A 13,868-nucleotide genomic window follows, 5' to 3' on the forward strand; every position below is an offset into this window, starting at 1 on the left:
GGAAAAAACATGTCAAAACTCCTTTAAACATACCTACATATAATTAATTGCAGGTTTTGTTTGAAATTAACACTAGTGGCAATAAAACATCACACTAAGTAAAGTTGATTTATAAAGACTTATTTTAACATAAGTTTACTGCACATCTGTAGTTCCTTAACGATACTTCACTCATACTGCATCTTGCTTAAGACACTATGGGGAAAACTCCTTTTACTCTGATGACTGAAGCATTTTTCGGCCATTGGTTTGTGAATTAAAAATGAACCACAAAGGCCACCAGAGCCCGCCAGAATGGGTGGGGGCCATCTGGCTATATAAGCAGGCATTTTTCCATAGGATCCTCAGATTGCTTCTCTTTCAGTGTTGACTATAAGATCTTTGGTCTACGAGACTTGAAGCCTTCGCCGTGATCAAGTCCCCCTTCCTGTTCGAATTTCAGATGCGGACGAGCTGTTGGGCTCGCCATCTGCACAGCCAAGCTTTACCAGCACAGGCATGAACTGTTCCACGTCCGGACTAAAGCTGTGGAGGAGCTGGGTTTTGAATATAACAATACAACACTTCTTGCCAAAGCGCTCCAGTTCTGCCACTGCTTCCAGTCAGCCACGATGGAGCCGACTCGGCAGCACACGAAGCCTGCACCTCCAGCTGCTCAATCGGACAGACGCTATCCATTCCCTAAGTGCCTGGGAACCTGGCTTAGGATAGTGCTGGACCCAACACCTCAGGCATCTTCCTGATCTGCAGGGCAGAGAGAGGAAGGGGCTAAGTCTTGCTACAGCCAGACCACCCCCCAAGCAGCCTCTGTCATGCCGGCAGCAGTGTGTTTGTGGTAAACTACCATTGTAAACTTTGGACCATTTCAAATACTCCTCAAACAACTGATCGCTGATAAAGCGAGAGAAAAAACAAAAAACATTTTCAAAAAGAGAGCAAATTTCCACTTCCTCTTATCATGAGCATTGGGTTCCAGCAAGGTGGCCTGTCATTCGAATCAATCCAACATCTTTACACACGGCCGAGGCTTGGCAGACCATCCCCGGAGTGGCAGACTGAGTTTTGGGGATAGTAAAACAAGGTTAAGCACTTCAATTCACTCAAAACCCCCAGTATTTCAGATTGATTCCTCGATCTCAGACACCTGAACTGCACCCTCATGAAGCAGCCGTTTACGTTACGTTGCCTTACGTTTACGTTACGTTACGATGCAGCTCTTTCCCCACTGAGACAGATGGGAATCCAAATTCTGCATTACCCCGATGACTTGCTCATTCTGGCCCAGTCGGAGGTCAAGCTACTATCTCCCAGATCCTTCCTCCTCAGCCACTTAGAATGCCTGGGACTCAGGGTCAGTTTTGCCAAGAGTACACTGTCCCACAGCCAATGGATATTGTTCCTGGGAACAGTTCTCGACTCAGACCCACATGAGGGCTTTAGTCACGCCAGAACATGCACTGGTCATTCAGCAGCTCGCGGCCTCATTCAAAATAGGAGCCTCACGCCCTCTCATGGCCTTTCAAAATATGCTGGCTGAAATCATGTGTTCCCCACACCTGGTGTCTTGGTCTGCAGAAGGAAGGTGGTCTTAACAGATGCTTCCAACCCAGTTTGGGGAGCATTGTGCGACTGCAAACCGGCTTTCAGCCACCGGTCGAAAGAGGAGGCTCAGCTTCACATCAACTGTCTGGAAATGCTAGCAGTATGTTTGGGCATTCGCACCTTTCTGCCAGACCTAAGGGGACAGCACATCTTAGTCCATTCGGACAGTATGGCGGTGGTGTCCTATATAAATCGCCAGGGCAGTCTACCCTTGAAGCGCCTCTTCACTCTTGTAGAACGCCCTGTGGAATGGGCTCAGCTCAACTTGCGTTCACTGAGAGCAATGCATGTGCGGTGCAGGCTGAACCAGGGTGCAATTTTATCTAGTGTCCATTTTATTAATTACACATTTAATGTTGGAGGCATCCAAGTTATTTACCATATTAGATTTTTTTTTTTTAAATGAAAGTAACACAATAGTTACTTTTCCTGGTAATTGGTTACTTTTTTAATGATGTAATTCAGTTACTAACTCAGTTAATAATTGTGAGTAGTAACTAATGACTTTAACTAATTACTTTTTTTAAGTAACTTGCCCAACACTGGTCACTACTATTGCAATATAATGCTGCTTCTTCCACCTTATGACAATAGATTTACACTTCAAAATAGTCTTAGTGTTTGAACTAATACATACTGCTGCCTGCCAGCTGCAATCACCAATAAAACGTTGTTTCATTTTTTTTTTCTATATCGTCATAAACATCATCGCAATTATTCTTGAAATATTGTGATATAATTTTGAGGCTATTTCGCCCACCCTTACTGCAAACTTGTACTTTTCAAAAGTTAGCATTTTCTGAAACACAAGTTAAAATAAGTGTCGTGTAAACACCCCTTACATCACAAATGCAGTCTACAGACTTGTATTGAACCTAGAACATTCCTTTCCATACATAGGCACTTAAATCCTCTTTGTACATGTTTTCAATACATGTGTGCTGTCCTCTGATCACTCAAACTATCTGTGTGTGCTGGATGAATGGGCTGTCAGTGGTATGTTGGACCTCTGTCGTGGGCACAGGATCTTGAAGAAGGCTCTCCGGAAGCTGCTGTGGCACAGCGGGTACAGGAACGGGTTGATGGCTGAGTTCAGCCACAGCAGCCAGAATGTCACCTCATACCAGTGATGGGACACGCAGTCTCCTCTGCACGCCGCTCGCACGATCATTAACAGAGTGTACGGCGCCCAGCACACCGCAAAAACACACACGATTATGGCCAGGGACTTAGCAATCTTCTTGTCCTGCCTCAGACGTGAGCGCTGGACGCACCGCATTGACAGACCGTCGTTCTCCGAGCGCTTCTCGCCGTCTGCTGTGCTTTTCTTCTTGAGCATCATGGAGTTCCAGCAGATTCGGATGCTCGTGCGTGCTTTCTCGCCATACAGATTTGTAGCATCCTGGCTCTTTGGAGAACAGGATTCTTTCTTGCTGCCAAGTCTCCTCTGTCGGATGTTGAGGTAGATGCTGATGTTGAAGAACGCCACAGATAAAAACGGTGAGAAAAACTCGACCACTGAAGCAGAAAGCAGGAAGTACCAGGTGTAGTAGAACTCAGCAAAGCACTCATTGTCCGGCACGCGGCTCTTGCCTGTCAGCTGCTCCCAGAATAAGATGGCCGGTCCATAGAGGAGGAAGGCTAGAATCCAAACCGCTGCTATCTTCACCACTGCAAAGTGGGTCATTCCTTGTTTGGCACGATAAGATACCTAGGATCAGGAGAAAAAAAAACAATGGAAAAAAATGCATTTAATTGGTAGGAAAAAAAAATGCAGACAACTGAGAACTATAGAGATGCATGCATATAACAACATACTGAGCCAAGGAGTCACAGTACATATATATGCTATTATGGTTTGATTCATATTAGAATGTTGTAAATCATGCATGGATAACTGATAAAAGTAAACTTTGGCTGAATATATCGCCCACCCACCTGTTGGTCTTTTCATGTTGGTCTAAATGAAATGCAAATAAATTTTTTGCTACTAGGTGCTGCTTTTGGAGCGGTAAAAATAGCTGTTTCCCAGGTAATGGCTGTACTCAATGGCAAAGCAGCACTGCGCTCACAAACACTGCTTTATCGGGCAGTACAGTCAGGCATGATGAAATGAGAATGAGACCAATTGGACCGATCACTACAGATTAGATCCTATACAGGTAGTCAAGGGCAGGCTCTAAGATGGTTTAGATCCTACCTGTCCGATCGCTTCCATTTTGTTTATTTAAATGGGGAGTCATCTCATTTATCACCAGTAAAATATGGAGTGCCACAAGGATCTGTCCTAGGGCCCCTTCTATTTTCAATATACATGTTGTCCCTTGGTAATATTATTAGAAAATACGGGATTAGTTTCCACTGTTATGCTGATGATACTCAGCTATATAGCTCAACGAGACCAGATGAAACTTCTCAATTATCTAAGCTAACAGAGTGTGTTAAAAATGTAAAAGATTGGATGACCAATAATTTTCTCCAATTAAATTCGGATAAGACAGAAATATTAATTATTGGACCAAAAATATATTATATTTGACAGCAACTTGTCTTTTGAAAATCATATTTCCCATGTTACAAAAACTGCATTCTTCCATCTTAGAAACATTGCCAAGCTACGAAACATGTTATCTGTTTCTGATGCAGAAAAGCTAGTTCATGCATTCATGACCTCTAGACTGGATTATTGTAATGCACTTCTAGGTGGTTGTCCTGCTTCTTCAATAAACAAGCTACAGGTCGTCCAAAATGCAGCAGCTAGAGTCCTTACCAGGTCAAGAAAATATGATCATATTACCCCAATTTTACAGTCTCTGCACTGGCTACCTATTAAGTTCCGTATCAGTTACAAATTATCATTACTTACTTATAAGGCCCTAAATGGTTTAGCTCCAGCGTACCTAACTAGCCTTCTACCACGCTACAACCCATCACGCACCCTAAGGTCACAAAACGCTGGACTTTTGGTAGTTCCTAGGATAGCAAGGTCCAGTAAAGGAGGTAGAGCTTTCTCACATTTGGCTCCCAAACTCTGGAATAGCCTTCGTGATAATGTTCGGGGTTCAGACACACTCTCTCTGTTTAAATCTAGATTAAAAACGCATCTCTTTCGCCAAGCATTCGAATAATTTATCTCTTAAATTGTGACTGCAGTTGTATCTGATCAAATGCACATTCTTAGTCTTTAGCTTGGGTTAGACTAATTAATTTTACTTTGTTGGAACAGCAGCTATGCTAATGTTGTCTCTATTCATTTCTCTGTTTTGCCACAGGATTTACATCCCGTGGTAACTAGGATTTACACAAGCTCCAGTCTGGACCCAGAACACCTGAGAAGAGATGATGCTGACCCTCAGAGGACCCCAGATGATGCTAACCCTGAATCAACAACAATTATTGCTACAAGTGTGACTGCATCATATAATAATTGCTGTTAATAATGTTCATCGTCTGGCTGACTACGTCTTGTATTAACTTTTTTTCTGAAAAATCCTGTCATACACGCACAAACTGAAAGTCACCACTTATAAGCTACTACTAAATATTGTAGAAACGTTATTTTCTGTAAAGTTGCTTTGTAACGATTTGTATTGTAAAAAGTGCTATACAAATAAACTTGAATTGAATTGAATTGAATTGAATTGAATTGAATTAGCATCACACAAAGGAGGGGTTTGGAAAAATGTATCTTTCAGCAAATGGTTTGGGAGCCTTGAGCAAGTAAGGTAAAAATAAATGCATATTATAAGACAATGAAAGTCTATTTTGACCTTGCATGCATGTCAACCTGTTGTTGGGAACTCCCAAAACCAAAATATGACCCTTTCATAACCCATAATGGGGCACTTTAATACTCAAATATCACACTTAAATACAATGAAATAGTCCAAAATAGAAGCCAATGGGCTAATAGGCTACTAATTAAAAAACAACTCTTGGCATAATTGATTTCAAGACAACAAAGTGTGGTTTTGCTTCACTAAATCGTACACAGAAGCTGTACATGAAAACACACAATAGGGGATGAAGACAAACACTTTCTTTCGCTGGTACACACATATCAGAGTATGTGTGTTGTCAAAGTGCTGCCAATGATAGCATGAATCTTTCCTTCTCTACTGCCTTTGATTGAAGCTGTAGCCGCAGTCTGTGAGATCAAACATGGCTGTCTTGCAGATTAAAGGCAGACCTTACGTATTGTGATGTATGTTCGTATCATTACTCTGATGTTAAGAGCTTGTGTGGGAAAACAAAACCAGACATTTCAAGGACGCTTTCTGACCCGAGTCTAAACAAACATCAGAGAAAGCTTTGAAGTAAATATTCCACAATATTTACTGCCCTATAAATCACTGTTCCTGGGGCATCTCAGGATGTTTCTTTAGTTAGACTGATTTAACCCCACAATAAAGATTTGGGAAGATCTTCTCATGCAACATCCATTCAAATATGGCTTTTGGTAAAAAAAAAAGAAAAGGTGTAAAGTCCCAACCCACCTGTTCACACCTGTTGCTGCATGATACACTTGAAGTTACTTTGCACCACTGTTAATGTAATTATTAGTGTAGACATTGTTATTGGAGAACTAATGATATTTGAAGTAGTGCACTTAAATATGCAACTAAATGCACTAATAATAACATTTAATAAAATATTATATACAACCCCAATTCCAGAGAAGTTGGGGCATTTAGTAAAATGGAATCAAATCAAGAATCTGTGATTTGTTAATTCTCTTTAACTTTTATTTAAAGTAAGGGAAAATATTTCCAAAGTTTTCACTGACCAAAGTAAATGTATTTCTAAAAAAATTTGATTTTGATGGCTGCAACACACTCCAAAGATTTTGAGACGGAGGCATGTTTAACACTGTGTAACATCAGCAATCCTTTTAATTACAATGTTTAATTGTAATTAATAATTAAGGATTAAGGATGAGCCAGACATTTTCAATAGGAGACAGATCTGCTGGCCATTCGAGCATATTCACTCTCTCTACGAGACCACGCTGTTGTAGCAAGAGCAGAATGAGAGCTGGTATTGTCTTGACCTAATAACCATGGACTTCCCATGAAAGACAACATCTTGATGGCAGTATATATCTCTGTACTAACCCAATATATGCATCCATGTCAATAGTACCTTCACACATATGCCAGTCATCCATGCCATATGACCTGATTTACCCCCATACCATGTCAGATGTTTGCTTTTCCCCCTTTCACCAATGAATGTCTGGATGGTCCGTTCGGTCTTTGGGACTGAGAACTCACCATCCATTTTTCCCAGAAACAAGTAGAAATGAGGACTTGTGATGAGAGTGAAATGTGATGAGAGTATTTTTGACCATCTGGCCCTGAGAACACGGCAGCATCGCTGCATTTAATTAATCTATAGCTTTATCCTAGAATAACAGATATTCAAGTTACAGTTCTTGATGCAGCAGCAGACTGTATTAAGTGAGAGCATTTTTCTGAAGCACTCTTGAGCCCATGTGGCTATATTTAATACAGCAGCATGATGGTTTCTTATGCAATGCCATCTGAGGGGTCAAAAGCTCATTCAACTAAGGTTTCCTGCATTGCCCTACATATACTGTGATTTCTCTGGATTCCCTGAATCTTTTCACAATATTGTGCATAATACTTGGTGAAAGACCTAGATTCTTTGCAATGTTGCATTGCGAAACGTGATTTTTTTATTGGTTTGACACTTCTCTCATGAAATTTGGCACAAAGTGATGAGCCATGATCCAGCTTTGCTTGCAAAGACTGAGATGCTCCTTTTATACCCAAACATGAGACCTTGACCCATGACCAAGTTACCTGCTTACTGAGAGCTGTTTCAAAACAGTTTAACATGGATGTTCTATAACCTTTTCACTTTTATTTAGCCTCTGTCCCAACTTTTTTGGAGTGTGTTGCAGCCATCAAAAACTAAATGTGTTCATATTTACAAAATACATTTACATTGGTCAGTGAAAACATTGGGAATCTTTTCTCTTTACTTTTGTAAATTAAATAAAATGTAAAGAGAATGAACAAATCACAGATTCATTATTGGGGTTTTAAACAGTTTTTTTTTTTTTTTGCATTTTACTAAATGTCCCAACTTCTCTGGAATTGGGGTTGTAAAATGTATTTAATAATAATAATAAATATGTTATCTGAATCCTTGAACTGGTGAAAAATCCAACTAAAGTATTTTGGTAAAAAAAAAAATAATAATAATAATTAAATGCTAAAAATACTCAAGGTAGTGCACTTAAATATGCAGTTAAATGTACTTATACTACTACTAACAAATAAATGTTATCTGAGTCGTTGAACGCTTGTGAAAAATACAAATATAAACCAGTCATTTGTCATTTAACACAGTACTATGGGCTGAAGCTCTATTATGGTTGTGCTCTTTGAAGCACAGTGGTTTTTCTTTTGTGATGTGAGCAAAGATCAAGACATCACAAAATAAATAATTTAAAAGCTAATTAAAAATTCCTTTAGTTTCTCCTTTAGAAGATAGGTGTGTTAATATGATCTTCAGTGTCCTTTAGTGAGATAAATGAAATCATACTGGGATAAAGGTAAATGTATTCGGCTTGCTGGCCATAATGGATCAAAATATCATACCTGCTTTCTTTGCTTTGTATTTATTGTGCACAATTCATCAGTGCATGCTATGTTAACATGACAATTATGTTTTTATCATATAAAGACCACTTTTTACAGTACAATTATAAATTATGGATCTATTTTAGACTTAGTTCAGTCTTGCTGTAAGCTGATTCACTACAACATGCCACAGAAGTTACTCTGATTTTTTCTTTCTTTTTTCTTTTGAACTTCTCAAAGACCAGTGGAAACCCGAAAGCCATGCAGATGGACAGCGGTAAGTCTTCCATCCAGTCAGCCCACTGCGGAAGTGGAGAGGCCTTTCTCTTGGGTACTACACTTTCGAAACACTTGAGAGATGACACCCTTCACCATTAGACCATGATCTCAATCATTTCAAGGGTGTCATACACATTCCCAGGAAGGCACTGACCTATTATTCTATGCTGAATTCACACAAGGGAGATGCAGTTTGAAGGGTAAGACAGAACAGGTCCTTGTTCATGAAGAAATTTATTTTTCAAGTGCATTATCCATGATTAACAGATCTATCATTTCCACCAGTCTATAGCCAATGAAATAGCCACCTGAACCAGGTGGAGAATTATCATTCAGGGGAAATCCAGCAATACGTCTGAACCAGATAATAAACAGAGTGGGATCTACAATGAATGAACTCAATGAAATTAGTCCCAATGTTGAAAAATAAATAAAAACAAAAATAAAAAAATCATTCAATTTTCCAGCCGATAGGACTTGTTTATACCCTCTGTAGAAAAGGTAATTTCAGGAAGTTTTAACACTAGAAGATCCTCCAACATGTTCACTCTGCCAAAATTGTTTATCTATCAAGCATGTTTTATTGGATTGTTCTGGCTCAGTTAACATTTATAGTATAGTGAAAATAGCAGTGTATATCTTATTTGCATATGAAGTGAAATTATAAATCCTGTAAACATATAGAAGGTAATATTTGGACTTCTCTGGTTCTCTGCACTGACTTTAAGCACAACCGGAAATATCTACGCACACACTCACAAGACCGGAAATCCAAGATGGCGGAGATATGCAACTAGCCCATTGGATTGTTCTGGTTTAAATCCTTTGAGAAAACTTTTTTTTTATACAATTAACTCTTTTGAAGAGTTTTAATAGAGTTGTCAAATACGGCTTTAGTACAAATGAACTGTAAAAACATGATATAAATCAGGCATAAATTTTCTGGCTATGAAAATAAGCCATACAAGCTGGCATGGTGTTAAACACATCAAACAAACAATATGAACCAGATAATAATGCAAAAATGTTTTAAAGGAAATATATATTTGCTCGTTTACATTATACTTCAATCAAACTCAGCCCTTCTTTTACCTCATGCGATGTTCTGCAGTGTAACAGGAAAAACCAAGGAAAAAGAGCTCTGCCAACCCCAACACAGAACCAAAACTAAACCAATGCATGATGCATGGGATCTAGCGTGATGCCAGTGATGAGGAGGCACAATCAGCATCAGCTTTGACTTATCATGAGCTGCCAGTGGGGCTCCATTGTCCTGCCACCCGCTCCTATCATGAGTCCTATCCCAGCATTACCGCCGGGACCCGAGTGACAGTGATGTGAAGGCAAGAATATCCTCAGAAAAAATTGCATTTCCATTAGAAAGGTTGATGGAAGTAGGACAGGTGCGCTGCTGGCATTAGTGACAATACAGTTCTTTAAACAAGGGATATATTACCAGAAAAATGTCAGAAGAGATCCAGACACCTGAACTGCCAAAAACTACCAGTGCACTCCACTTATATTGGCACTCTTGGTAAATATGTAAAGATGGCTGGGAAAAATAAATCTGCAGTTTATCCTTTTGATATTTCATTCAGAAAGGATAAGCATTTTATCATTTTTGGTGGTTATTACATAAGCAAGAATTTCATATTCTTGACCATTTCTAAATAATACGTGATATTCTATAATAGTCAGTGCATCAGACTGATTAAAGCGAACAAAACAAATTGAGTCACGGTGACTATGCATGTATTTTTATTAACGAGTGTCATTAATAGTGCGTGTAGCAGTTGTTTATTGCCAGCCTGGATAATACTTTCTGCCAGTTGTCATGAGCTAAGGCTGCTGAAACACAATGAATACCTCACTACAGTTTCCTTCATAATGAAAATATCGGCAATAAAATTAGAGCTCACCGCTTTTGTAACGGAGAGATAGCGGTCATAGCTGATAAGCACGATGTTGAAGACAGACGCAGTGCAGAGGAGATAGTCTACGACCAGCCACAGCTTGCAAAGTCCTTTACCCAGCATCCATTTCCCTGTCAAGATGTAGGGCATATACACGGGGATGCAGAAGGCACCTGTGGGAAACACCAATCAAGAAAGCAACATTATCGTCATTCTGAAGAGTCAAGCTGAATCATTTGTGCAATTCATATCTGTTGTTACAGCATTTTTTGCATGTGTATGTTAGTGATGACTCTGTCAGTCGTGTTGCTTTGGTTACACAATGATTGCAATGTCAAGAGCAAACATCCAGTCGCATTTACAAAATGACACAGTCAAAAGAGGTCCATTATCTATTGTAGTAGCATAGAGATGATGCATGAAGCTCAGCTCACACAAACATCACTGTCAAACCAAGCAGCTTTATGCTGGTCAATGTGATGGGAATGTTTTATTTATTATTTTTTTTGCTCTAAAACGAAATTCCAGATTGCATGGATTCCTATTGAAATGGCTAAATGTACATTTCCTTAGTTATTATTTGAGTGTGTCACAAAAGTGTTTGTTATACTTGTGCGTGGTATTGAATCTGAGGCGGAAGTCAAGTAAAAACTCTAGGATAATGTATTTTCTCAGGAAAAAAAAATAATAATCTACAGTTATGAAATGCAGACATTTATATCTTGGGGTAAAATTGTGTACTAAACAACAGTGCACTGTAATAACACACTTTCCCAAAATGATTAATAATTTGAAATATTAAAGTGTGTGCCTATTTTCACAGCAATTCATGCATATTTTACGAGGTAGCTAATTCATACATCCGCACTCGTACAATTTCGTATGATTTTTGCTAAATCGTAGATATTTTAGTTGTTGCACAATTTGTATGAATTTATACGATTGACCTACACCTAACCCCGCCCCTAAACCTGTCACTGGGGTGGTGACAAATCTTACAAAATCGTACAAGTGAAGGCTTATGAATTTGTGCAAATTAGCCACCTCATAAAATATGTACAGTATGAATTGGTCATGAGATAGCATTGCAATGTATTAAAATAATAAAAAATAAAAAATGCAAACTTTTAAAAAGTGTAACTATTCTTAAAATCTTACTACTAAGAACACTTATATATTTAATGCACATGAATGTATTAGATGTAATGACACTTCAGGGACCAATTCACACTATTAACTAGGCATCTTTGCTGTTTATTAGTCATTATAAAGCACATATCAATGCCTTATTCTGCATGAACAGGTCCCTTAACTCTACCCCCCAAATATTACCTTTCTAACTATTAATAAGCAGCAAATTATGAGTTTACTGAAGCAACAGTCACAGTTAATAGCTAGTAAATTGTGGCAATGGGTCCCCAAACTAAAGTGTAAACGATGTAGTAAAATTCACTTATGAATGAGAAATCTGTACATGGTATTCACTAAAGTTGCATAAAAAATGAATCTGAGGCAATATAGTCTCCAGCAGTTAGAGAGGATCTCTTGTGTAATGACTCGTTAAGATCTGCATGTGCAGATTTATAACAGCAATAGTGGAGTAAAGTAAGAGTTTATTAGAGTGCAATAAAAAAGCTCCATACAAAGTGCGTATATCCAATCAAAGACAATTAGTCAATGTTTGCAGTAATAAATGAAAACTCCTAAAAACTTGAATTCCACTCTCTGATGGACTTTCATGCATGCTCAGAAATAAAATGTGCACAACTTTAACCTTTATGGGTACAAGAGCTTGTGGCACCTGCCTTCAAAGGGACACCTTTGTACCTTATTTACCCTTAAAGGATGCATATTAGTATCTTAGAATAGTACTCTTAAGGTAGCAATATTTACTTTATGATACTATGTTTAGATTTATCCCCAGCTGTTTCTTTTTCTTTCACAAAAGCTGTTTGTGTTCATTTAGTTTGTTCAACCAGATAGCTGTACCAGTCTGATTTGCCTAAAAGGGATTTCATGCAATTACTTTTTAGCTTTACACTATTTGTGTTCCTCAACAGCATCTATAGTAATTCTGAATTGCTCACAGATTTTGTCATCACAAGAGCAGACATCGGTGGACTGCAGTGATTAATGAGATTACAGCTGTTTTATAACACAAAGATATGAGAAGGCAAAATTACAACATAATAAATGGGGAGAAAAATACAAAAACACTTAGAAGTAGACAAATCCACTGACAGAGAGCACAGGATCTCATGCAACCTACTGATGAAATTATTAAACATGTCATATATTGTTTTTAGCCAAATACAGTAAATGCACTTTGAAGTAATGAATAAGGGAAGCAGAGCTGGACTCATTTCACATGAATGCGCTTCTTACATCACATCTCTTTCAATGTTAACTCCTTTCCCCTCTGAATTTCATTGATTATTGGATTGGATTGTATATATATAGCCTATATATATAATTATTATTATTACTCAAAAATCTGGAGAAAGTATTAGTATATGCAGACAGTATTAAATAACTTGTTTTTCAAAGTGAACACATTCCAATCAAATAATTTTAAATCAAGAATTTGTTTGTGAGATTTTAATAGCTAAATGTTTACAAAAAAATTCTACTGGTAGCGATTTGAATATATTAAGAATAATCTAACTACTCAAGAACTCCTCATTTAAAAAAAAAAGAAGATATTAATATTTTATTCAGTTTTATTCTATATGTTCTGTATAATTCAGACAGACCAATCCTGCACATTGTTCGACCACATCACTTTGCACCAAATTTTATTCTCCCTAGAATAACAGTCACTAGTGAATTTGACATTGTTGGCATAACCGACTACGCTGAATATATTGTGAAGACTTTTCAACTTTTCTGTAAACTTTACTCACCAACGAGAAAGTCTGAGATGGCCAGGTTCAGCAGGAAATAATTGCTCTGTTTGCGCAAACTCTTGTCCATCTTGAAGGCGACGATGACCAACGCGTTTCCACACACGATCACAGCAATCAGAATGACCATCATGACCGAGAGCAGCGCGAGCGCAGGACCCTCGAAGCCCGCGTCTCTCCTCACAGCGGTCCAGTTACTGACCGTGTGTTCACGGCTCATGTTGGGATGGTTACCCATCGAGAGCTTCGCGGTCTTCACTTCGAGCTGCTCTCTTTCATCTGTCTCAGGGAGGTTCACATGCATGGGTCTGGTAAATGTGTCGAGCGCGCGCAGGTGACGCCCCTCGCCGTTCCCACGACGCGCGTCAAGAGCGATTCAGAGCCACTATCATTCCATTCACTTTAGTGTTCTGATTTACTGACATCATTTAAAACAGTGGTAATATGTGATGTAAATCAAGGAATACCATTAAAGAGCATAATGAAACAATGGTCTATATCATTAATAATATATATTATTTTATATTAAGCTTTCAGAATTAAACTCTCTGTGCCTTTGC

The 13,868-nt window shown here is 38.6% G+C and overlaps 1 protein-coding gene across 1 annotated transcript; it reads right to left on the reverse strand.

Annotated features, from left to right (window-relative positions):
- Positions 1-2,257: 2,257 nt before the first annotated feature.
- LOC113046455 (histamine H3 receptor) lies at positions 2,258-13,667 on the reverse strand. Its single transcript, XM_026207306.1, has 3 exons — positions 13,309-13,667; positions 10,412-10,578; positions 2,258-3,313 (listed from the first exon to the last, which is right to left on the reverse strand). The coding sequence occupies exons 1-3, from the start codon at positions 13,610-13,612 to the stop codon at positions 2,564-2,566; spliced, it is 1,221 nt and encodes a 406-aa protein (XP_026063091.1). The 5' UTR covers positions 13,613-13,667; the 3' UTR covers positions 2,258-2,563.
- Between the last annotated feature and the right edge of the window lie 201 nt (positions 13,668-13,868).

This window comes from Carassius auratus, chromosome 27 (genome assembly GCF_003368295.1).
Source record: "Carassius auratus strain Wakin chromosome 27, ASM336829v1, whole genome shotgun sequence".
In the NCBI taxonomy this organism is placed as follows: domain Eukaryota; kingdom Metazoa; phylum Chordata; class Actinopteri; order Cypriniformes; family Cyprinidae; genus Carassius; species Carassius auratus.